The 21,956-nt window shown below is 36.5% G+C and overlaps 2 protein-coding genes across 5 annotated transcripts; both read right to left on the bottom strand.

Moving 5' to 3' along the window:
* Positions 1-553: 553 nt before the first annotated feature.
* Positions 554-13,912, bottom strand: LOC121970760 (protein argonaute 16-like). 4 transcript variants are annotated; one of them, XM_042521686.1, is made up of 23 exons: positions 13,729-13,912; positions 6,625-6,850; positions 6,345-6,556; positions 5,145-5,363; positions 4,925-5,061; positions 4,721-4,818; positions 4,537-4,634; positions 4,289-4,451; positions 4,071-4,187; positions 3,890-3,997; positions 3,741-3,803; positions 3,496-3,621; positions 3,253-3,418; positions 3,066-3,178; positions 2,824-2,955; positions 2,536-2,666; positions 2,229-2,294; positions 1,742-1,805; positions 1,564-1,675; positions 1,405-1,478; positions 1,192-1,286; positions 1,069-1,100; positions 554-959 (listed from the first exon to the last, which is right to left on the bottom strand). In XM_042521686.1, the coding sequence occupies exons 2-23, from the start codon at positions 6,838-6,840 to the stop codon at positions 793-795; spliced, it is 2,709 nt and encodes a 902-aa protein (XP_042377620.1). In that variant the 5' UTR covers positions 6,841-6,850; positions 13,729-13,912; the 3' UTR covers positions 554-792. The 4 variants fall into 4 exon arrangements, with proteins under 4 accessions (XP_042377620.1, XP_042377619.1, XP_042377621.1 ...); XM_042521685.1 differs by having other exon boundaries at positions 6,625-6,841; XM_042521687.1 differs by having other exon boundaries at positions 6,625-6,841; positions 13,745-13,912.
* Positions 13,913-15,577: 1,665 nt separating this feature from the next.
* LOC121970759 (alpha/beta hydrolase domain-containing protein 17C-like) lies at positions 15,578-21,525 on the bottom strand. The gene is made up of 6 exons (XM_042521684.1): positions 20,921-21,525; positions 17,170-17,206; positions 16,854-17,090; positions 16,724-16,771; positions 16,059-16,504; positions 15,578-15,972 (listed from the first exon to the last, which is right to left on the bottom strand). The coding sequence occupies exons 1-6, from the start codon at positions 21,223-21,225 to the stop codon at positions 15,879-15,881; spliced, it is 1,167 nt and encodes a 388-aa protein (XP_042377618.1). The 5' UTR covers positions 21,226-21,525; the 3' UTR covers positions 15,578-15,878.
* Positions 21,526-21,956: the final 431 nt, after the last annotated feature.

The following is a 21,956-nucleotide window of genomic DNA, read 5'->3' as shown; positions in this document are numbered from 1 at the left end:
TTGTATGAAAATTTTTAAATTACAAAGAGAATAATATATTTTTATACATGTGATATGTCATTAATATGGTATATTGGAAACTATAAAAAAAAATCTCGAAATTTAACTATTAAAAATACCTTAAGTATATCGAGCTACAAAGGCTGTTGGTGGTTTTAGAAAAACAAATAAGATCATAATTATATTTTGAAAATTAGTCTTAGATATATATAAATTATGTTTTGAATTTATCAGATTTATAAATCAGAAAAGAAGGCTCTTGCTTTTAAGATTAATAGAGAGCGAAGTTTGAACACTATCACAAAATACTCCTAACACACAAACGACACTTAGATGCACAAAACCCAACTCCTATCAATGCATATGATAAGGATATATTTTATGCAATCTTATCTTATTTTATAAAAAACTATTTCAACGACTCAAATCCTGTGACCTCCAAATCGCACGGTAATAATTTTACAATTATATCAAAACTCCTCTTCCTAGCCCATCACAAACAATAAATAAATACACTTCCAAACCATAACCGAGTTGATTACCACATAATTGATTTATAAAAATGAACAAGAGCTGATTCCCGACAAAGATACCCTTCTATGTCATGGTCGGCTCAATTTTTTCTCTCTATCAATATTTCCCTCAATTCCAGGATTTGTTATTTACACCTCTGACAAAAAATTATATTTGAACTGAAATTTCTTTGTTTACGATAAATATATAATGCGTTAAGCATCAAACCTGTTAGCAAAAGAAAATGAACAGAGGTAGAGAATGAGGTGGTTTAACTCTTCAGCAAAAGAACATAGTGTGGCGGACGTTCTCATGCAGTCTTGGGAGCTGCGGAAATGTCATTCTTTCTCCAGCTGATGCCTCAGAGGAAGGTTCTTCTGCAGCATCTAACTTGATAAACTGTGACATTTGCGAAGCCGCCAAATGTGCATAGCAAACAGGAGCCACTGAAAAGAATTTGATAGAACAACACACTTGTTTAGAAAGATTCTGTCGCGAGAAACAAAAAGTAGCGAGGAAACAAATTCACAGAGTTAACCAACAATCAGAGTTTACCCATCGATACTGCACTGGTGCTCCTCTGGTAGCTGCTTTCAGTGAAAGAAATGACACGAGTTTGTTATTCTGTAGAGAACTTACCGACAATGGAAGAGGGTTTCAGAATGAAATGTAACTTACACATAAGAAAGTGAATGAACAAATTTCTGTAGATCGTCAGGGGAGAACCCAATCTCGTCAAGCAATACATTGTAATGGACGGGCCTTGACATTCCCTGACACATAAAGAAATGTATTTGAATTAATCACCACAAAACAGATACCTTCTATAGCTCTCTTCCTCTTCCTATCTTCTCAAGGAGCTTCACCGAAAACATGAAGTAGGAAACTCACAATCATTCCAGCCTGAGGGCACATATAGAAGTCGTAGTTCCTTGGGTGAACCACCATTGTGTCAACAACTGTTCCTGTTACAAAAAACATTGAAACAAACGGAATCAGGACACGTAGAGCAACCCCCTATAGACGGATTTTTCCAATTAACAGAGCTACCAGGCGGGACATTCTCGGAGCCGTTAGCAAGAAAAAGCTTAGTATGATGGTTTTTCTGTGCCACAATGAGAGTGAACTTAGGAGGTGTAGGTTCACCGAGATGCTCGAATGCCTGGAACAACATATTTCAGAAACAAAAACGAACATAATAAAATGTCTTATGATCTTATGTCAGCACCTTGAGGAATTGAGTTAGCTCCACATTCAGAACTTGATTAAATTGGGACTCGCCAACACCATCCCTGGAATATTGAAAGAGAAAAGAACATCCTTTGAAGCAAACAAAATAAAGAAAAAAAATATACTTATTACTTGGGAGGTCAGAAACCAAACCAGGAGGCATGATAAAGAAGAAAATCCAAAAAACACAAACCCAGAAAACCCAAAAACTGAAAATAAATAAATAAATAAATAAAAAATGGAACCCGTCTCTAAAATCATTTCTCTAAAATGAGTATATCAAAATTTAGAATAAAATTCTTCAACCTACTGTGTTGACATTTATTCGTATAACAACCAATTTTAATAGGCATCTCAATATTTACTGCAATATAGAAAAAAGAAAGTGCATAAATACCCATCAAGTTGGCAATGAAATAATCTAAACTTGGATGGTGCAAATCTAAGCCTTTGTGTATGTAAACATGAGAGAGAGACAAGTTTACCTGAAAATGACGATTTGAGTAGGTTTCATGCCATTAGTAGAGTTGTAGAAGTCAATCAACAGCTCTCTGATATTGTCAAAAAAAAAAATGATCACTTGAAATAAATATGTTTTTTCCCATACAAAAGAAGTCTGATTCAACACATTCCTCTGATTGTTATTGTAGTAACAAAGGAATAAACAATCATTGCCGGTATGTGTAAACATTGTGCTCTATAAATTTACAATTCAAAATGCACCTCTAAGTGAACAGTTTAAATTTTAAGAAGATACTAAATGGTACTTTCAAAAAAGAAAAAAAAACAAACCTGATCATTCCCTCATCTTTTCCATCTGCTCCAAGCTTAAATAAAGAATCAATCATTTCCAATTTACTAGATTGCGTTGTCACAGATGCTCTGTATCTTGATACCAAAGGCCACTGTCTAGAACCAACTACCTGTGTATATACAAAATTACAAATAAATATAAAGATTTGTGCCTATTGACCAAGTTGAATATAAGACGGCTACCATATAATTCTTTTGTTACAATATAATGCATCACTATCAATCTAGTAGATTTAGTAACCAAAAAATTCATGATTAGTGACATACCGCTGCAACTGATGGCAAATCAGAATGACGAGAACCGTGAGAAACATCCATTCCGAAAATCATCATAACATCCTTGTTGATTAGGGGTATGCTTGGATACTCGATAGCGAGTAGAGAATTGATGCCACCAAGCTCATCAGGCAAAAGAGGTAAAAATACAAGGAATCAGTTCAATAGTAGTAATAGAAGTTCAATAAATGCTTGTTACAGAATAAAAGCCTATCCATAATTATCTTACATACCTTAGTATTTATTTTAAGGAGGACATTGGTTAGATACTGATCATTGATCTTGGTAGGAGAGATGCATTGAGTAACAATACCCATTTCTACAAGATTCTTCTTCTTCCATGGTCCTACAGAGAAGATAGTATATAATTATTTCTAGTAATGATCAAAATAATCAAATTGGAATGGAATATTATTTAACCATATATTTCAGAATTTTTTTTCTCAGGCAAGACACAAAGAAGAAATTTTGGTTTCTCTGGAATATGTGGCATCATCTTCTCAAACATCCGTTCCACTCTTACAACAGGACTCAATTTCAACCATTGTCGATCCTCTTCAATAATGGTGTATGGCCGCTCCATATGCTATGAAAACCAAATAAAGATGTTACATAGACTCAGCAGTATAAAATAATTCAGATAAATACGAAAATGAAACCTACAATTCCTTTGTTTCTTGCACAGCTAAGAAGCTCCCTTGATAGGTAACTCAAATCACAACGAGCAGAAAAATTGACAATAGCCCAATACTGGTCCTTTTGACCTATTTTGACAGGTCTCAATAGTCTCTGGTACAGGATAAATGAATTTCAGACTAGGATAGGAAATCAGAAAGGAAACTGATAATGGAGGATTGAGATCCAAGAATAATTGACCTTGATGGACGGATTATTAATAGCAAGATTACCTTTCGGTTAAAGTTCCAACGTCCATTTTGAGGCACAAGTTCTTCCTCATTACCAATCTTCAGCTATGTTAAGTGTCATTTAAATGAATAGTACAGTGTCACAGAAATAATCACATTTTTCAGTAATATGGATGTTAAGCAAGATCTACCTTTGGTGCATGAAGAACACGACCATCCAACTTTGTCAGTTGCTTATCTATGTAAAAACCACAAGCTCTAAGAATTGGATCCTCATCATACTGATTTTTCTTTAGAATCTGTGACAGTAGGAAAAATTAGCAATGATGTATAAAACTATAATTAAGTACATATAAAAGCATAAGAGCCTACATTTGTCACCACACTGATTCTTTCCTGTGGTTTCTGCCTGGACTTTTCAACTAGTGAAGCCCTTTGTTGAGAAGACAATGCCTTGGTATAGCATTGTAAAGGAATTAGGTGGCAAAGCTGCAAATACAATGATAACACAAGTGCAAATAAAAATATATGAAATGAAAGAAAAAGCCATAACTAAAATTTGCCAGAGTAACGAGTCAAATATCACAAACCTCAACTGGTAGATAATTAGGTTGTGTTGGTTTGCCCACATCAAGGCATGGTGCATAGGCTGACCATGTTAACTCAATATTATGGCTCTCTCGAAAATAATCATACACTGTGATCTCAACCATCTGAGATTCGCCATCATTGTTTCTTACTTTCATGTTAAATCTGCAATGAGTGCAAGGTAATATGGTGAGATTAAAAAAACGTATACAGAAAATGTTTAAAAAAAAAGGAAGCATAATTAACATACGACTGCTGGTTGCAAGGCAATTCACTTATCCCAGTTATCTTGAATTCCTTCTTGTTGTGTTCAGTTTTAATTCTAATGTTTTTCAGCATCCTTTTGGCCTGTAAAATTCCATTTAATAATCTATAGTAACCTTGTAAGAAAACACGTGATACAACATAGAAGTTGACTACAAGATATTACAAACCTTGACCCAGTCAATTTGAAGAGGATTCTGAACATTTTGATTAGCCAGCAAAAAGTTCAAGACAGGACCAGGGCTCATAATCAAAGTGGTAGATACATCTGCAAACAGGAAGTAGAAAAGAAAAATCAACATCTTGAATTCAGTTAATGATGTGTGGGTGTCACAGAGAGAGAGAGAGAGAGAGAGAGAGAGAGAGAGAGAGACCAATGTTCAATGATAGACCAGCTCCCGTGGTGCGGAAGCTGGTGTGTATTCCACGGCAACCAGTAACTCCACCACCTAAATCTACAAAGTTTGCATGGTTACCATCAAAAAAAGACTGCTTGATAAGGAGGCAACCCCTGCAATCATGAGGACAATGAAATTCAGTTGTAACTATGTGATATTGGAACAAACTAATTTAACAAAGCAATTGAGAGTAGACCTTTTTGCATGTTGTTGCCTTAAAATGATGTCAAGTACTCGAAGAGCATCATGAGTGTGCTCTGAGTTGATGCCTTTTAACGCATGTGCAATAGTTTCAAGCGGAATCATTGTTGCAAACTTCATTTCAACATTATATGTCCTTGTAAGATATGAATGCTTTAATCGTTTCTGGTCGCCTTCAATTGGGCTCCCTTTTCCTGGGTTTCCACTAGCAGATCTGCAAAATTGAAAGAGTTCGTTGCCAACTTTAACTAATGTTACAACCCTAAATAACTCTCTAACATCATTTTAAAAGGTTCGCAATTAATCTGTTTATGCAGCTGCATAAGCTTATGCAATGGACTATATAATATCAGCTTATGATCGCATAAGAATCAGGCAAGCGAGACACTAGCTAGCTTGTTAAAATCCAAATCATGTTCAAATTAAAATCCAATTAGACTAAACAAATAAGAAGCAAGTTATATGTATTGCATAAATTGGCATTGTCAAATAGACAAATAAGAAGCAAGGTATATATTTTGATTAGACTTAGATACAAAATAATGATATGAAATTTTGGATTCTAGGATAATTAATATAATTATTAATAGGTGAAATAAATTTTGCTTACTATTATTGCATAGGTTGATCAATTTGATGTCTTATATAGTAGATTATGCTCATTATTTTCTTGACACATGTTACATTATTGTCTATTATCTGATATTATTTTTTTTTAATATGGACCATGTAGGCATCAACATGTTGCTGCAAACTGCCAATACATTATTCAATGACTCAGCTGCACAATGCTTTTTAATACCTGTTCTATAATCAACATAACAAACATGTCCTGAGAAAATCCAATGACATTTAGCACTTCCATAATCCAATATGTTAAAGCAAACTTAGTCCTTCATGTCATTATGCTGATATTACCACATTGAAATAACTCTCAGTAACCATCAAAATTCACAACTAATATGTCCTGAGAAAGTCCAATGGCATTTAACACTTCTAATGATATTCTACAGAATATGAGGTAATGGCAAAATAGGAGTTCCTGTGCAAGGTTCATTATCATCAAACACTCGACTCAATAATGTTGCCATAAAATCTAACATGTTCAGAAGAATACAATATTTGTCCCTGAAATTTCTAAACTTCCAAGTCAAGAAAACAAATTAATGGCAACAAGTCTCAAACAATTCATTACCTGGATGATGAATTATCAAGAACAACTGTAAATTCAAAATTGTTCTGTGGTAGAGGGCCAACAGTGAATAAGCTCTTTGCACCATCATAAACAAATTCCTTGCCATTAAGTTCAGAACTATAAGTCTGGTATAGCTTGTCCAAGATCTTTCTTCCTAAGCTTTTACTGGTTGCAATAGTTTCATCAATCTTATCGTTGGATTTTATAGTGATCTACATTTATGGATTAAGCAAAGTAAAGATATAATCAACTCATCATAGGGGAAACACTGCATACTTACAGAGTAATTATAGAAAACTGCATCATGCCGAGTAAATTTAACATTGAAATGGTTTGCAAGCAGCTGGATTACTCGTCCATCAGTACCATAAGCAGGCCTAGACATTGGGGAGCGTATTTGAAAACTCGTCTCAGATTTTGTACAGCATGCACTGTCTGCTATTTTCTGAGAAGAAAATATGCCATCTCCTTCAACTTTGCCACCTTGAGAAGCCATACTGTTGCAACTCGATTGAATGGATGTATTGACAGGTATCAAAACAAAAATATAGTGTAGAAAATAACAGAAGAGTAACACTGAAATATATGGACTGATAAATTCATTTTGTGCACAAGCACAAGATGGCAATAAACTTTAACTTTAAAGAAGCAGAATCATAACAAATTTATAAAAGAATGCATTAAATCTGTAAATATTTCTACGCTTGAATGAAGATTTGGTGACATCACAAAATAACAAAGAAATTCATGTAATGGACCTTCAGGAGAAGAGTAACAGTTTATTGAACATTACATCATTGGGTTAGTGTACGAAACTCCTGCCAATGCGGGTTCCAGGAAAGGTTTATTGTACACGGCCTTACTTGCTTTACAAGAGGCAATTTCTAAGACTCGAATCCATGACCTCTAAGTCACATGACGACAATTTTATCATTGCGCCAAGAATTTATAAAATCTTGGGAAAAAAAATCAAAAGGGCGCCCCTTATTATCATTAACGTCAAAAGGGAACCCCATTTTAAAATAATATCAAAAGGGTGCCCCCACCCATCTTGTTTGCCCTAAATATTCTTTTATTGGCCAGTCCATCTAACTACCATAACCCAACCCAAGTACCTTGATAAATTGTCCAAGAGCAGAAGTGTCTGACCAATTTTTTACTGTAGTGTTTTATCACCCATCTTTTTGTTTTGTTGAGGTTCATTTATCTCTAAGTTGTCGGTGAACCTTCCATCCTTCTCATATTATCCCCTCGTGCCCACATGTATGTTTCTTGTTTTTTTCTCTTGGTCCATTCCAATTCTTTGTGTTAACAATGTCTTTTTTTAATCATTGTTTTTTGATCTTTTTTATTGACTTAAGGGAACATGTGTCATTTTCACAATTAATTGGGTTGATGTGTCTCTCTAACACCAGGTATGTCAATTTGCATATTTATTGATGTTCTTGACCCCCATGTTGTAGTTTTGGACATTTATGCATATTGTTGAAACCCCCCTGCATTCCATTATGTCTACCTATGCCTTTTGTCACTAAATTTTGCATCTGAGACATATAGTAATTTTGGTCAAAACTTCTCCGGGACAAAACTACTACAGCTGGATATTCTACCCCAGGACCATGCTACAACATCTACAATAGTTCTTTTTTACAAGAAAGGGCATAAAACAAGTTGTCATTTTGTGTCATCCCCAATCCATGTTGATGATTTTAAGGCCTCGTAGCAGTCTTCACAATAAATACACACCATTAAACCCCCTACAATCAGCTGTCTACCATGTGTTTAGTGTTCAAAATTTTGTATCTAAACCATCTATATCAGTTTTGGTCAAATTGCTCCAAGGGGTAGCAGTTTTGGACAAAATTGCTATAACTGCATGTTCTCTCCTAAGACCATATAGATAGTATTAACTTGCTCCATTTCATTTTAGGATTCACCTATTTCTTTACATTGATAGTCTTAGGCAGGAATGGATTTTCCTTGTCCATTAAGCTAAACCCAAAAAATCAAAATAAACTAGCTTGAGCAGAGGATAACAATCAACAATTTGACCTAAACAACGCAATATTTTGTCGATGATCGGTGGTAAGGACAGGGCCCCACGTCGACGGTGGTCAACGACACGTGGAGGTCAAAGGTCAATAGGGGCGGCCCCAAGGTCTTACCGAGCAGACAGAACATCTGACCAGTCGGCAGGATGTCCTCCAGGCCGATCGGAATATAGCTTGACCACAGGTCGAGCTTCCGACGCTTAAGGTAAAGGAGCTTATGGGCCGAGCGGACAGGCCACTCGGTCGAAGTACAGATCATTGAGGTGCAATCTCATCCAAGCACAGGACCGAGGATCTTCCCGCTTGGTGATCCGGTGGTAAGGACGGGGCCCCACGTCGGCGGTGGTCAACGACACGTGGAGGTCAAAGGTCAATAGGGGCGGCCCCAAGGTCTTACCGAGCAGACAGAACATCTGACCGGTCGGCAAGATGTCCTCCAGGCCGATCGGAATATAGCTTGACCATAGGTCGAGCTTCCGACGCTTAAGGTAAAGGAGCTTATGGGCCGAGCGGACAGGCCGCTCGGTCGAAGTACAGATCATTGAGGTGTGATCCCATCCGAGCACAAGACCGAGGATCTTCCCGCTCAGTCTAATACATACACGTACTCGAGTGCTGGGAGCGCCGAGCGACCGGACCGCTTGGCCCTGGAACCGACAAGAGACGCAAAAAGACGAAAGGGACAACTGGTAACATCATCCTCGAGACACCTGCCGCCGACAAACAGCATGGTCGGCGGCCGGACCGGACAGAGTATAGTACGGTGGAAGTTTCCACCGTCACGTCAGGGATATGCTCAGACGATTGCGGAATGGCGTCAAGCATGCTTTTCTGACACACTCATTTGGAGGTATGTTTTGGGAAGCGTGCACGCATCGAGAAACGTGCGCGCGCCTCCCCGGGGTCCTATATAAGGACCCCAAACTTCAACGGAGGTATGGAGAATTCTCATCACTGTAGCCACAGTTACTCTGCCTCTTTTCTTCTTCGCCTGACTTGAGCGTCGGAGGGTCGTTGCCGGGAACCCCCTCCCAGCTCGGCTTCTTTGCAGGTTCGCCGGAGATCCACATCACCAGTCGGAGTCAGCGGAGAGCGCCACGTCTCCCAGCGTCTATCGACTCAGCGCTCGGACAGGATCAATCGACCTAAACAATGCAACATTGGACAAGAAAGAACAAATGCACTTTGAGCATTTTGAGTTGATTTCTACATTCTAATGTTGACAATTGAAAATCTGAATGACTCATTCTTCCATGAGATAACATGTCAAGCTGGTATAGTTGAGGACACTTTCATATTGGGCGTGGGCGTCGAAGATGAGGATACTAGTGGGAAATCACCAAAAGTCGGCTACATATTAAAAGGTTTTGCTTAAAGTTGTTGAGAAATGGTTGAGACTATAAAAATTTGCAGTAGTTCTTGGGTTGCTATTGAAATTTAAGAACAAGTAATGACTAGTGAAAAATACACTCCAAGAATATTCAGAAAAGATTTAGAGTGACATTGTTGTAATCTTTTTGATTTCTTGAGATGTCATTCCATTGTGTTCGCTAGACTCTAGAGAGTTGTTTGATGCATTTATCTTACTCGCTTGATTAGATATGCATCATGTAGGTATTTCTAAATTTATACACATTGAAGTAGTTTTAAGGAAAACTTCTACATAAAACTACAAAACTACTCCACATTGATCATTCCATTGTGTTCATTGGACTCTAGGGAGTTGTTGCATTTATCTTCCTTGTCTGATCAGATTTGCACCATGTTGGTAGTTCTAGACTTATACACGTTGGAGCAATTTTGAACAAAACTACTCCTCTCTATAGTCTATTCTGATTTGTTGGGAATTAACAAAACAAGAAGACAAAGTAAAGACCATGAAATGATATAACAATTCATAGAATTTCTAGGTAAAATATAGGATGCTTGGAAATGTAAGATATGTAAGAAGTTTTGAAAATACTACATATGTTGCATGCTACATATGTTGCATGCTACATATGTTGCAGTTCTGAAAATGTTGTCTCTTATAGCAGTTTCTAAATTGTTAGATGAATCTAGAATTTATGAAACTACTAGAAAAAAATATAATGTAAAATTTAAGAAGGTGTGAGATGTTCCTTTTCTAGTAGAACACAATTTCTTTAAAAAGGAAACATCATGTTTTATTTTGACTATACAAAATAATCCAAAATTATGCTAGGTTATCTCCTAATAAAAATAATGTCTTTTTTGAAATGTCGTAACTTTATAACACTTCACTTAGTGCAACAACTCATTTTAATTGATTGACCTTCAATAATGTGTTTGCCACAGTAGCATCTTTATTGTTCTTGAAATATGTTTTTGATTGCTGAGAAAGAGATAACAAATATATTATTATGCACTTTACAACACCTACTTTAACTACAAGCATCCTTACTGTTGATGTAAAATCCTCCCTTTCTGTAAGGGTTGCAGGTAATGTGCTAGGACCTTCTAGTTCTTTTAGGTTAACAGTTTCTTTCCCTTTGACATACCCCTTAAGTGCCTCCTCTTCTAGAGGCACTTTAGTCCCACCAACAACACTTTCAACTTTTGTAAAGCAAGCTAATGTTGCATTTTCCTGGGCATCAAATATGTATCCAATAGTCAGTCTAGCACACTTATTTATCTTTATATCCATGCTATTAGGTTGCTTAGGGATAGTTGTAGCCTCTAGGGCATGTGGATCACTATCAACAACATCCTTACTTGGGGTTGCTTGGGATTCTTTGATGACCTTGCTCTCTAGAAGAGCTTGAAGCTCTAATATCCTTTTTTTCCTTTTGAGCAATGATCTTTTCATTGATAGTGACACTCCTCTCTAACAAGTTAACAAGCTCCTTTATCATCTTATCCTTCTCAGCAAGCAATTTATCCTTGGAATTGTCACTCTTCTCCAATAAATAAATCAATTTTTGATTCCTCTTGTGCATGGATTGCAGCATGTCATCCTTAGCAGCAAGTAATTCGTCTTTTTCCTTGCACGATTGGCATCCAACATCTTTTGCAAGGACAGGTGGCAGGGCACCATTAGACATCAAAGGCAACTCTGATTCTGAAGGTAGTAAATCAACAATGATTTGGTTTGATGGGAGTTGTTCAATCATTCTCTTTATTTTTCCAACACGTTAGACTCTCCACTTCCTTCTGCAAATTCTTGGAATGACATAAGGATTGTGAGGTCTTTCAATTGGAATATGCTCACACATCCATACCTACAATGCAAAATGATTATTTAATTTGTATCACATAAATGCTAAACTCCTATAGGAAGGTTATCAACTTACAGCTAAGAGACGTGCAAATCCCTTGAGCATTGGCTTTTTAGTGGGCTCAAGGCACTGTGGCTTAGATCTCAATGAGAGAACCATACCAATGGCCTCCATTTGAGGTTCCATGTAGTTGTAGAGGGCCTCACACCAATTGAATTTGCCTAAATTATCAAGGTCATCTACACAGTCTATGAGCGATAATGCTGGTAATTTATATATACTACTAGTGGTAGTGAAAAAAACACAAACAAAAAAATACAATATGACAATTTACAAAACAAAATAACAGATGCAGGATTTGTTTCCCTTCTAATTTGTATTAGCTTTTTTTCAAGATCATTCTTTGAACAATGACTATCTTGAAAATGTTGCAAGTAAAGTTGGCTGAAGGCTGCATCTACATGCATAGGAACTACATCTCCATAATCTGGCAATCCCAAAATGAGTGAAATATCACTCTTTGTGAAGCTCAGCTGAACATCCTGAAAGATGAAACATTTGGCTTCACAATTCCAATTATCAAACATATTCTAGGCAAATCCTCTAATGTTGGGACTCTCTGGGATGTCTAAAACCCATGAAAAGGGAGTTTTGCTGAGCCTCTCTATGTGACTATCACTAGGTCCTACAGATGTGATAAAGGACCTAAACTGAAAAAGATTACTTTTCCATTGCATTTTCTTTCTATATGCACGCGAGGCAGTGCTTCTGTAATAAGTAAATGAGTTGTCGCCTGAGTCTGAAGAACTTGATGCCATTTAGTACTGCAAAACAAATGCAATCATTACTCCATACAACAACGAAAGCTATTGATCATATAGGAGTTCAAAACTTGATGGAGCAATTTTGGCCTAAAGAACTCTAATTTGGATCAGTTTTAAACAAAATTAATACATCAAGCATAAGGTTTAATCTTTTACAAGAAGCAAAATTGATCACATGTGCAAGACTATTACATCTTACAACTCCACAAATCAGTCTACATGTTGTAGCACTTTTGCCGAAAATTGTTACATTATTAGAAACAACTCAAGTTGCACCTTCAATCAATCAAATGCTATGTTGGAACCTAGAGAGTTGTAAGTTGCATTAATCTTTGACCATTGAGTCCTGATTATCAATGTAGCATTGCATTGACTTTACATGCCCTTTGGAATGACTTAAAACCCTAAGCCTAAACCACTTAAAGTATCAAGCCAGTAACCATACTTTTGAAGAATTTTTCACAGAAAACCGACAAAGAACCAAAGAGAAAGCATGATCAAATGGCAAGGTGTAGTGGAAACATGAGCGGACAAGGAAAAACTTCAGAGTTGGGTGGAAATGACCTAAACTAAATCGTCACCCTTTAATAGGTTCAGCTCTCGATCTATTTATCAAGGCAACTGAGTTGGGTTATAGTAAATTTAATATTATTTGAAAATGGGCATAATGATTATAGTGGGCACCCTTTTGATTTTTGCCCTAAAAGCGTCCTCACTTTCACTTCCATCGCACTATGTTTACTAGAACTGAAAGGTAGAAAGTAATATCCTTACTTGCTTAGCTTGCATTTATTGAAAACTCCAACTTTATTTCATTCTACTCAAATGATAAACTTGTTTCATCATTTCTTTCCGTCCTATTTCTCTCCTAGTAAAGACACAAAAATAAAGAACTTGAGAAGCATTTTCTCCAATGAACAAAACCTAAGAACGAATTTCTTAGGAAGCTAATCCAGCAATGCAGATTGCAAAAAGCCGTCTACACCAAACCACGATAATCCCCAGCAATAATCGCCAAGCAGTGGACTGCCGAAACAAGCAAAAGAGGATCAATTCCTCTCCGCAACCAAACCAGCTCCCCTAGTAAACTGTGCCGACTATCATGGTCGAATACACAAGAAAACACATCCACATAGGGACGCGCGAAGACAAAGAACGAGAAGAACCACAACAGCCCATCAAAATCCGGTTCCTGATCCATCAGCAGGCAGCAGGGATCCGAAACAAGAACTCGAAACGAGAAAGAAAGAAGAGGAACTGCCTCGATAGAAACCTGGGAGCTAAACGACCTCGAAGAGGATTCGGAGAATGAGACGGAGTTCCCCTTCGACGAGCTCGTCGCCTCTCTCTCTCTCTCTCTCACCGCCCTGCTTGCTCTCTTCTCAAGGAGGAAGGGGAGGGAAAAGCAGCATCGCCAGTAAAAACGATGGGTTCCGGGTACATGTTCGAAGACGCGTGTGTGTATGTATATTTATGTCGAGGGACTTTTGAAATAATAGGGTAAATTAGGGTTTGCCATTTGCCGACTGTTGGGATTCGGTTTCGGATTTCAAATGCTCTTTCCGTTTGCGGTAATTACTTGTGTTTACTCGAGAGGATGAGACTTCAAATAGAAGGAAGAAAGGAAGACAACTATAATTATTTATGTCGTCTATTCATTCAAAGGTAAAATAACTTTAACCCATGTTATGTTTTCTATTAGTAGTATTTTGCCCTCTTACATTTAAAAAAATAATATTTAACACTTCTTTAATAAAAAAAAGTCAGATGTGAGAAACTTTGGAAAAGATAATTACGTTCTTATCGTTTTTATCATTTTTTTATAATAATTTAAAAAAGAGAAAAATATATTGAATCGGTCATTATATCCTTCGATAGAAACTCTTATAAAATTTATACATACATCAGCATAAATAATAGAGAAACAGTAACTCTGAAAGGGATAATCAGCCAAAAACTCATTCCACCACCCTACCCAAATTAAAAAAGAGTCATAATTCTAAATTGATGAATCAAAATTAAATGAAGATGAAACAAAATTCATCATTAAAAATCCCTTGCTCATCATCAAATGTGGCAAATAATGAATAAAAGATAATTGTATCTTCTTTTTTTTTTTTATCATTTTTCGATAACAACATCAAGAGGGAAAAAATATATTAAATTTATTATTATATCCTTTAATAAAAATCTTCACAAAATTCATATATGCACTTGCGTAAATAACAAAAAAGTAACAACTCCAAAAGGGATAATTAATCAAAAACTCATGCTCATCAAATCAACAAAGAGTCAAAATTCTAAATTAATGAATTAAAATCATTCCTACTTCATTTTATATCACATTCAATGATAAGGAAAAGATTTTTAATGATGAACTTTGTTCCATTTTTATTTGATTATGATTCATCAATTTAGAATTCTAGTTCTTTTTTAATTTGGTAAGAGTGATGAAATAAATTTTTGACTGATATCCCTTTTAAAGTTGTTACTTTTCTATTATTTATGTTGATGTATTAATAAATTTTATAAGGATTTTTACTGAAGGGCATAATAATCAATTCAATATGCATTTTTTCCTTTATTATTATTGAAAAATGATAAAAAGACAAGAATATAATCCTCTTTTATAAGATTTCTCTCATTAACTTTTGGTTAAGGGATTAAATATTATTTTTAAAATATAAAGATAAAATACTACGAGTTAGAAAGCAAAGGGTTAAAGGTATGTTACCCTCTATTCAATTAAAGAGGTTAGAAAATAATGATAAGAAAGAAACACCTTTTATTTTATCCTCAAGAAAGAAATTTGGATGGTAATTTAGAAGGATAAAAATACTTTTTTTATTTTAGTTAAATGAAAATGTCAAGCAGTGTGTTTATCACTAGTGAACATGGAGGGATTCTAAAAACAATTACTAAATCTCAGGAATTTTTAAACTTACTAAAATCTAATTTTTTTTTTTAATATATTAGGTAGACAATTGATTGCGAGTAAATTTGAAACACAATTTATACACCTCTAAAAATATTTATTCTTAATGAGATTTGAGATTCGAATTCTGATCCTCTTGGTTGTTTCGTAAGGGTAAAAAAAGACTTTTACAACTGGGATTGGTGCATAATCTTACTAATGAGAGTCACATAATCAAGTTTGACTTAAAAAAAGAACATTTTTGACTTGAAAATTGTCAAAATAGAGAGCATGGCTATGTTTGAACCCTATTGTATAAGTACTTGGAAAGCATTGCTTTTGTTTTTATTCAGTTGGATAACACAAGGGAAAACTTTCCATCATGAGGGCAACTTACAAAACAACTAATGTGGATCCCTTCTTCGATGAACAAACCTACATTTCCATCACTAAAATCGCCTCGTAGAATCTAAACAATCACTGTGGAGATGTTCGTGTGTGACTGAATACTAGCACTCGCCTTTGCACTCCTCCAGTTGAGAAGCGGGAACTTTGAAACAATCGATATTACACAAGCCTACCGACTTCATCATTCCTCCGAACCTGCAAACCATTTCAAAGTAGAGATCAGAAAAACAGGATTCGAGAATGAACTCGGAAGCATGTTCAAGAGACGAGAGTTATCGGACCGGTCAAAGCTCTTCCTCGGTTTCTCTGGCTGATCCACACTAAGTCTCGCTTTTTCGGTGACTTCAAAGCTCTTTCTTGATTTTTCTTTCTTATCGATGCTTATTCTCGGTCTGTCTCTCCTATCTGTGCTATTTCTACCCTTCTCTCTGCAATCAGTACTCGCCCTTGGTTTTTCCCTCCTATCTGTGCTTTTTCTTTGGAGATCAATATGATCAGTGCTCGTACTAGGAGGATCCTGTACGAGTGCTCGATCAGTCAATGCAGTTTCAGCTGGAGGTGTCTTCTCGACCGCTGATATGAACTTCTTAAGATGCCTTATGTACTCTGGGTACAATTCCAAATTACAGTGATTCCCTCCCTTAATCCATAAAGGTTCATATTTTTCTTTGCAAAGCTCCCAAAGGCGTTTTCCATGGGACGAATCCACGACATCATCCGCCATTCCCTGCATAGAACAGAAGAAGCGATTGAAAATACATTTAGACATACGATAATAAGCAAAAGAAGATCGATGCTTGTGTAATGTTACGAAGATATCTATTCCAACAGTTTGTGCAATTTTTTTGGATTTCAGTGTCGTAAGATGATGATGATCCAGTATGTTTGATCAGTTTCAGAACAAAGATTATCGTAACAATATCAAGTCCTCGAGAAGTCTACTTACATGTATAACCAGCACTGGACATTGAACTGAAGGAATTTTATCAATGTTCTGCAGAACATCAGCAAATAACGTGAGCTATGTATCAGAAGGAAATGTAAAAAGGAAGTATCAACAGAAAAGAAATGAAAACCTTATATATATCGAACCAGTATGAATACTTCACAGGATACATGACGCGCAAACCAGACAAAATCGGGCTGTGGAGCACGACTGCTCTTAAGTTTGGTAAACGGGTAGCCAGTTCCAATGTAGGCCCACTACCAACCGACTGGCCGTAAAGTATAATGTTTTCTGCATGAGCTCCATATGTTTCTTCAAGACACCTATAAGCAGCTTCTATATCAGCGTAAGTGTTTTGCTCGCTTGGCTGCAAACACAAAGGGACAGGTCAAGTAGGTTCTAGTATCGTTCAAAGATGACCAAGAGAGAATTAACTATTCTCCTACCTTTCCAGAAGATTGTCCATACCCAGAATAATCATACCTGAAGAGAAAGATTCCATATATAAATCGATAAATACCATATTCATACATGAAGATCAACACCAAAGAACGAGTGTGTCATAAGTAAGTCATAAGTGTGCTAGCAAGCATACACATTTTTTTCACATGTGCACTCTCGACGCACAAAGACAGTTTCATATACATGGAGCAAATTCATAAGATAGAGAACAAATGAATAAGGCAAAATAAAGATACTTAAAAAGTGCATGACATTCATATTCGATAACATAAATTCAAATACATGAAATATGCCACAGAATTAGGGGTGTAAATGAGTCAAGCTGCTCGTGAGTTATTTGGGTTTCGGTTCGAAAAAAAATCATTCAAATTTGTTTGATTAAGTTAATGAGCCGAGCTCGAACTTGATTTCGAGCTCGAAAAGATTATCAAGCCGAACTCGAGCTTAACAGAAGTGTGTGCGTGTGTGTATATATATATATATATATATTAACGAGTCGAGTTTGAACTAAGCTCGTTTAACTTCTAAACGAATCATTTTCAAACCGAGTTCGAACTAAGCTCATTTAACTTTTAAACAAGATATTTTTGAGCCGAGCTCAAGCCGTTCGCAGACTATTTAATTTCATTACGAGCCAAGCTCGAACTTAAGAATTAAAACTTGAATCGAACTTGAGTCGAGCTCGAGCTTAGGTAAAACGAACTAAGCTCGAGCCTCCTACTATTCAGCTCGGTTCAGTTCGATTATACCCCTGCACAGAGTGACATAAAATTATTTTTAAACCTAAGGCGAACAGGATCACACAACACCTCTGAAGTTCCTCTCTTTCAATGCTTTATTCTTTTGACAATATTTTCATCAATATCACTTTCATGCTGAATAACAGATCCAAGTTGTCCAAAACTTGTATATATAGAAATTTCATACCTACATATCCAAGTAAAACACATCTAAATTCATCTCAGCACGCTTCGATGAGTATGAAGCATGCCAAGTTTTGGAACAACATGATGTCAAAACCATCCTATTCCTGTCGGACAAAAACTCTGGCACAAAGCCATTTTTTAAACCTTGGTCTTCCAATTAATGCATAATCCTTCCTTAACAGGAGTAAATTGAACATTGACTAATCCATCCATGAACACTAATTTGTCAATGTAGAACAATGACAATTAACCACTTGTAAATCCAGAAGTGGTTTGATGTACCAGATTCTGTATGTCGCCATGTTCACATAACAAAGATTGATCACATACTAAGCTTACCATTCCAAATATTTGCACAGAGAATGACAAAGGATAGCGGCATTTGATTGTCAGGAGTCAGGAGGACCATGTTCACCTATATTCACCATTTTGGAAGATCTTCAGACTGATCTTAACAAAGAAAATGTGTTGATCATGGAATGCTCAAAGATGAATACTAAGTAGTTGAATCAACATATCTTAAACAAGTATCACTCAAGTGAAAAGATCTTTTTTGTCAACATTTTTAACACATCTTTTCATCCTCCAGGCATAAATTACACTGCTACTCATGCCCACTTGTAGTATTATTCGATTCTGATTCTTCATTCCAGACTTCATTTTGTTCAGACTTCAAATATATTGTTTGTTGACTAAGTCTTCTTAAAGAAAAAAATCATACAATATTATGCTTCTTGAGAATTTTGTTTGAACTAAGCAGTTCCTTTAATTCTTAATCCTTCTCAGAGAATCTTTCAAGCTGCTCAACACTAATTTACATAATAATATCCATAATCATATAACAAAAACCATATGCTAACTTAGTCATTTCTTGCGGCTTTATAATTTTATGGTAGAAGTTATATCATAAACATTACAATACATCTTTTACATAGTTATTTGAGATTGATTATAGTTTGTACAAATTTTTTCTATCAACAACTTGTCTTTTTCGGTTGAAATATAACCTCAGAGTTGAGATTTGAAGGAGAATATAATAAGATACCCGCTAAGAAGTTTCATTAAACATAAATGGCAATTGAAGTTTCATGCACTGGGCTGCCCTTTTTTAGAGCCTAAAAGTGACAATTAGGATAATTGTTATACCATCTTCTTATACATAAGTAATTTCTTCGTTGGGAAGCCATCACAACATGATATGCAGCTCTAGTTAATCACGGGCGATTGAAGAAAGAATCTCTTCGGTATATTTCCCCTGATCGAAAACACATGAATCTAACAATGAAACAAGGTAGAGCCTAAAAGTGACAATCAGAATAATTGTTATACCATCTTCTCATATATATATGTAATTTCTTCGTTGGGAAGCCATAACAACATGATAAGCATGCTCTAGTTAATCACTGGTGATTGAAGAAAGAATCTCTTCGATAGATTTCCCCTGATCGAAAACACGTGAATCTAACAATAAAATAAGGTAGAACCTAAAAGTGACAATCAAGATAATTGTTATACCATCTTCTCATGTATATGTAATTTCTTCCTTGGGAAGCCATCACAACATGATAGGTATGCTCTAGTTAATCACTGGTGATTAGTGAGAGCGGATGAAACTTTCAAACTTCAATTTTTCCATAAATTCTCATATCATGTCATGAGTTTATCTTTGTTATCCACCATTTTTTTCCTTTTCTTATTTTTTTGATAAAAGAGATCCCCTAATAAAACACTGTTTGCTAATGAATCTATTAATGCATAGCTTTTGTATGAAATTCTATTGTGAATCTCCTTAGCTAAAATCCTGTCTAGTGAAATTCAAGCCATATACACAGGCTTCCTTTGTCAGATCAAAATATTCTAAGCCATAATAATCATTCGCCAAATAGTGAAATATGGTTTCATCTCTACGTATAAACCCTATCACTTTCCAAGGCTTAAATTCAAGACGTGATCGTTTCATATCATTGATTTGAAGACCTTTGTTTGTTTCTTTTCCTGATTGTCTTTAGCACTGCAGTAACATCATGCATTTACTTGGACTGAGGAACATGTTCCTATCCTGTTGCGTTATGGATAAATCAGGAGGCCAACAATCAAAAACATTATGATCAAAAGAAGACAAGGAACTTAAACTCAGCAGCCAATTCTTCTACAAAATCTTCAGGAATCAAAATAAGACTAATGAGAAAGCAACTTTTCAACTCACATCTAACTTTATGATATGTCAACAGTTTCTCAAGGAACATGACCGCAGATAAACGACTAGTCATTCTGAACCAATATTTGCTTTGAAATAGTTTATCAAAATTCCATTTTTATTGATCCGAAAAAGAAACTTAAGTTCTACAATACTACATGTGGCATTTTAAAAGGCGATTTACTCGCCACAGCACCCCACCAACCCATCCCTAGATGGATACGGAGGTAAATCACGGGTGGCTACTAGCCATTAGTGGCGCCAAGACATAGGGAAAAATATGCTCGGACGCGTTGAGTTTCGACCCCAAGACTTCATGTGGTAACACCCCATGCCTCAAGAACCTGGAGGGGACAAGTTGTACAATACTACAGTACAAAGAAGAAAAGTATCTGCTAATCACAGAATTCAAAAAATCGAAATCAAAGTGATTTCTCGATGAAACAATTTTGCTGCACAACTCAAGATCAAATTCATCAGCCATATGGAATCTCCGTGAAAGGGGAAAAAAATACAATGTTTTTGTCTCTGTTAAACTAATTGTAGAAACCAACAAAAACCAACATCGTCCACAACAAAGTCAAAGGTTAAGTGAGAGACGAGTTCGCTCACCCCATAAGATTGACGCAGAGATGTTTGCTGAGCTCGCAGAAGAGCTCATACATCTGCCCAAGGTCGGCGGCGTTCCCGTGCGAGTAGAGCACGGTGAGACGCGCAGCGGGGTTCTTCACGTACATGGAGACGATCTCCGTCCTCCGCCTCGTACGCAGCCGTCGGACCTCCACGTTCTCCCGTGGCGCCACGCCCGTCATCTCCACCCGCCCCGTCGCCTCATCCGCGACCGCCACACCGTACGAGGGAGGGCTCGGCGGGAAGAATGCGAACTTCGCCGCCACCGACGACGTGACCCCGCCCATCTCCCGGACCAGAAGAGGAGCAAAGGCCCGACCTTCCCGCCCCTCAACTCACCAGCAGTCCAATACCTCTCCGACCGCCGGATTTCGAGGGGAAACGGATCGAAAGTGGAGATTTTGAGCGCAGTCAGGGACGAGCGCGACGATTGGGGGATTGGAATAGAGGGAAAGATTCCGATTGGGGGATTGGAATAGAGGGAAAGATTCCGCCTGCTTTCCAGATTCGTGCGAACTCGATCAAGGGAGGAAGCGGAAGGGGGAGGGAGAGGACAGAGTAATTGACGCATTTATTGATGAATTAGAAAATAAAGCAAATAGTATTAATTTCAGGGGGGAAAAAAAGAAAAGAGAGAGAGAGGGAAATGTGAACGGCACAGGAAAGGCAAGGAGCACGTGATTTCAGCTTCAGATCACGTGCTGTCCGGAGATTATTGTAATGGAACGACATTTCTTGACTTTGATATAAAAAAAAAATAGCCACGTGCATGCAGCTGGGTTTGATAAATTTTTATTGTAGGTCTAATCTTAAAAGATTTTTAATGATAGATGAAAATATCTTTATAATTTATCTAGTAATATTTTATAATGAGGCAGATGATACAACCATTTAGGATGGATGAACAATATCATCATATCAATTGATAAAAAAAATAAAATAAAAGGGCACCCTACTTTTTTAATCACCAAATTAAAAGAGTTTTTTTTTACTTGCCCTATCTACTAGCAACTTATTT

Source organism: Zingiber officinale, chromosome 4A (genome assembly GCF_018446385.1).
Source record: "Zingiber officinale cultivar Zhangliang chromosome 4A, Zo_v1.1, whole genome shotgun sequence".
Lineage (NCBI taxonomy): Eukaryota > Viridiplantae > Streptophyta > Magnoliopsida > Zingiberales > Zingiberaceae > Zingiber > Zingiber officinale.
The sequence above is the reverse complement of the archived record's forward strand: the minus strand, read 5'-3'. Positions and strand labels throughout refer to the sequence as shown.

Excerpts from the sequence above, each read along its gene's own strand:
- LOC121970760 (XM_042521686.1), bottom strand. The coding sequence starts at position 6,840 with ATGGCTTCTCAAGGTGGCAAAGTTGAAGGAGATGGCATATTTTCTTCT. Across the intron at positions 5,062-5,144 it reads AGGCAACAACATGCAAAAAG|GGGTTGCCTCCTTATCAAGC; the intron begins GTCTACTCTCAA and ends TCATGATTGCAG. Across the intron at positions 1,479-1,563 it reads CTCCGAGAATGTCCCGCCTG|GAACAGTTGTTGACACAATG; the intron begins GTAGCTCTGTTA and ends TTTTTGTAACAG.
- LOC121970759 (XM_042521684.1), bottom strand. The coding sequence starts at position 21,225 with ATGGGCGGGGTCACGTCGTCGGTGGCGGCGAAGTTCGCATTCTTCCCG. Across the intron at positions 17,091-17,169 it reads ATGGACAATCTTCTGGAAAG|CCAAGCGAGCAAAACACTTA; the intron begins GTAGGAGAATAG and ends TTGTGTTTGCAG. Across the intron at positions 15,973-16,058 it reads CCGAGGAAGAGCTTTGACCG|GTTCGGAGGAATGATGAAGT; the intron begins GTCCGATAACTC and ends AATGGTTTGCAG.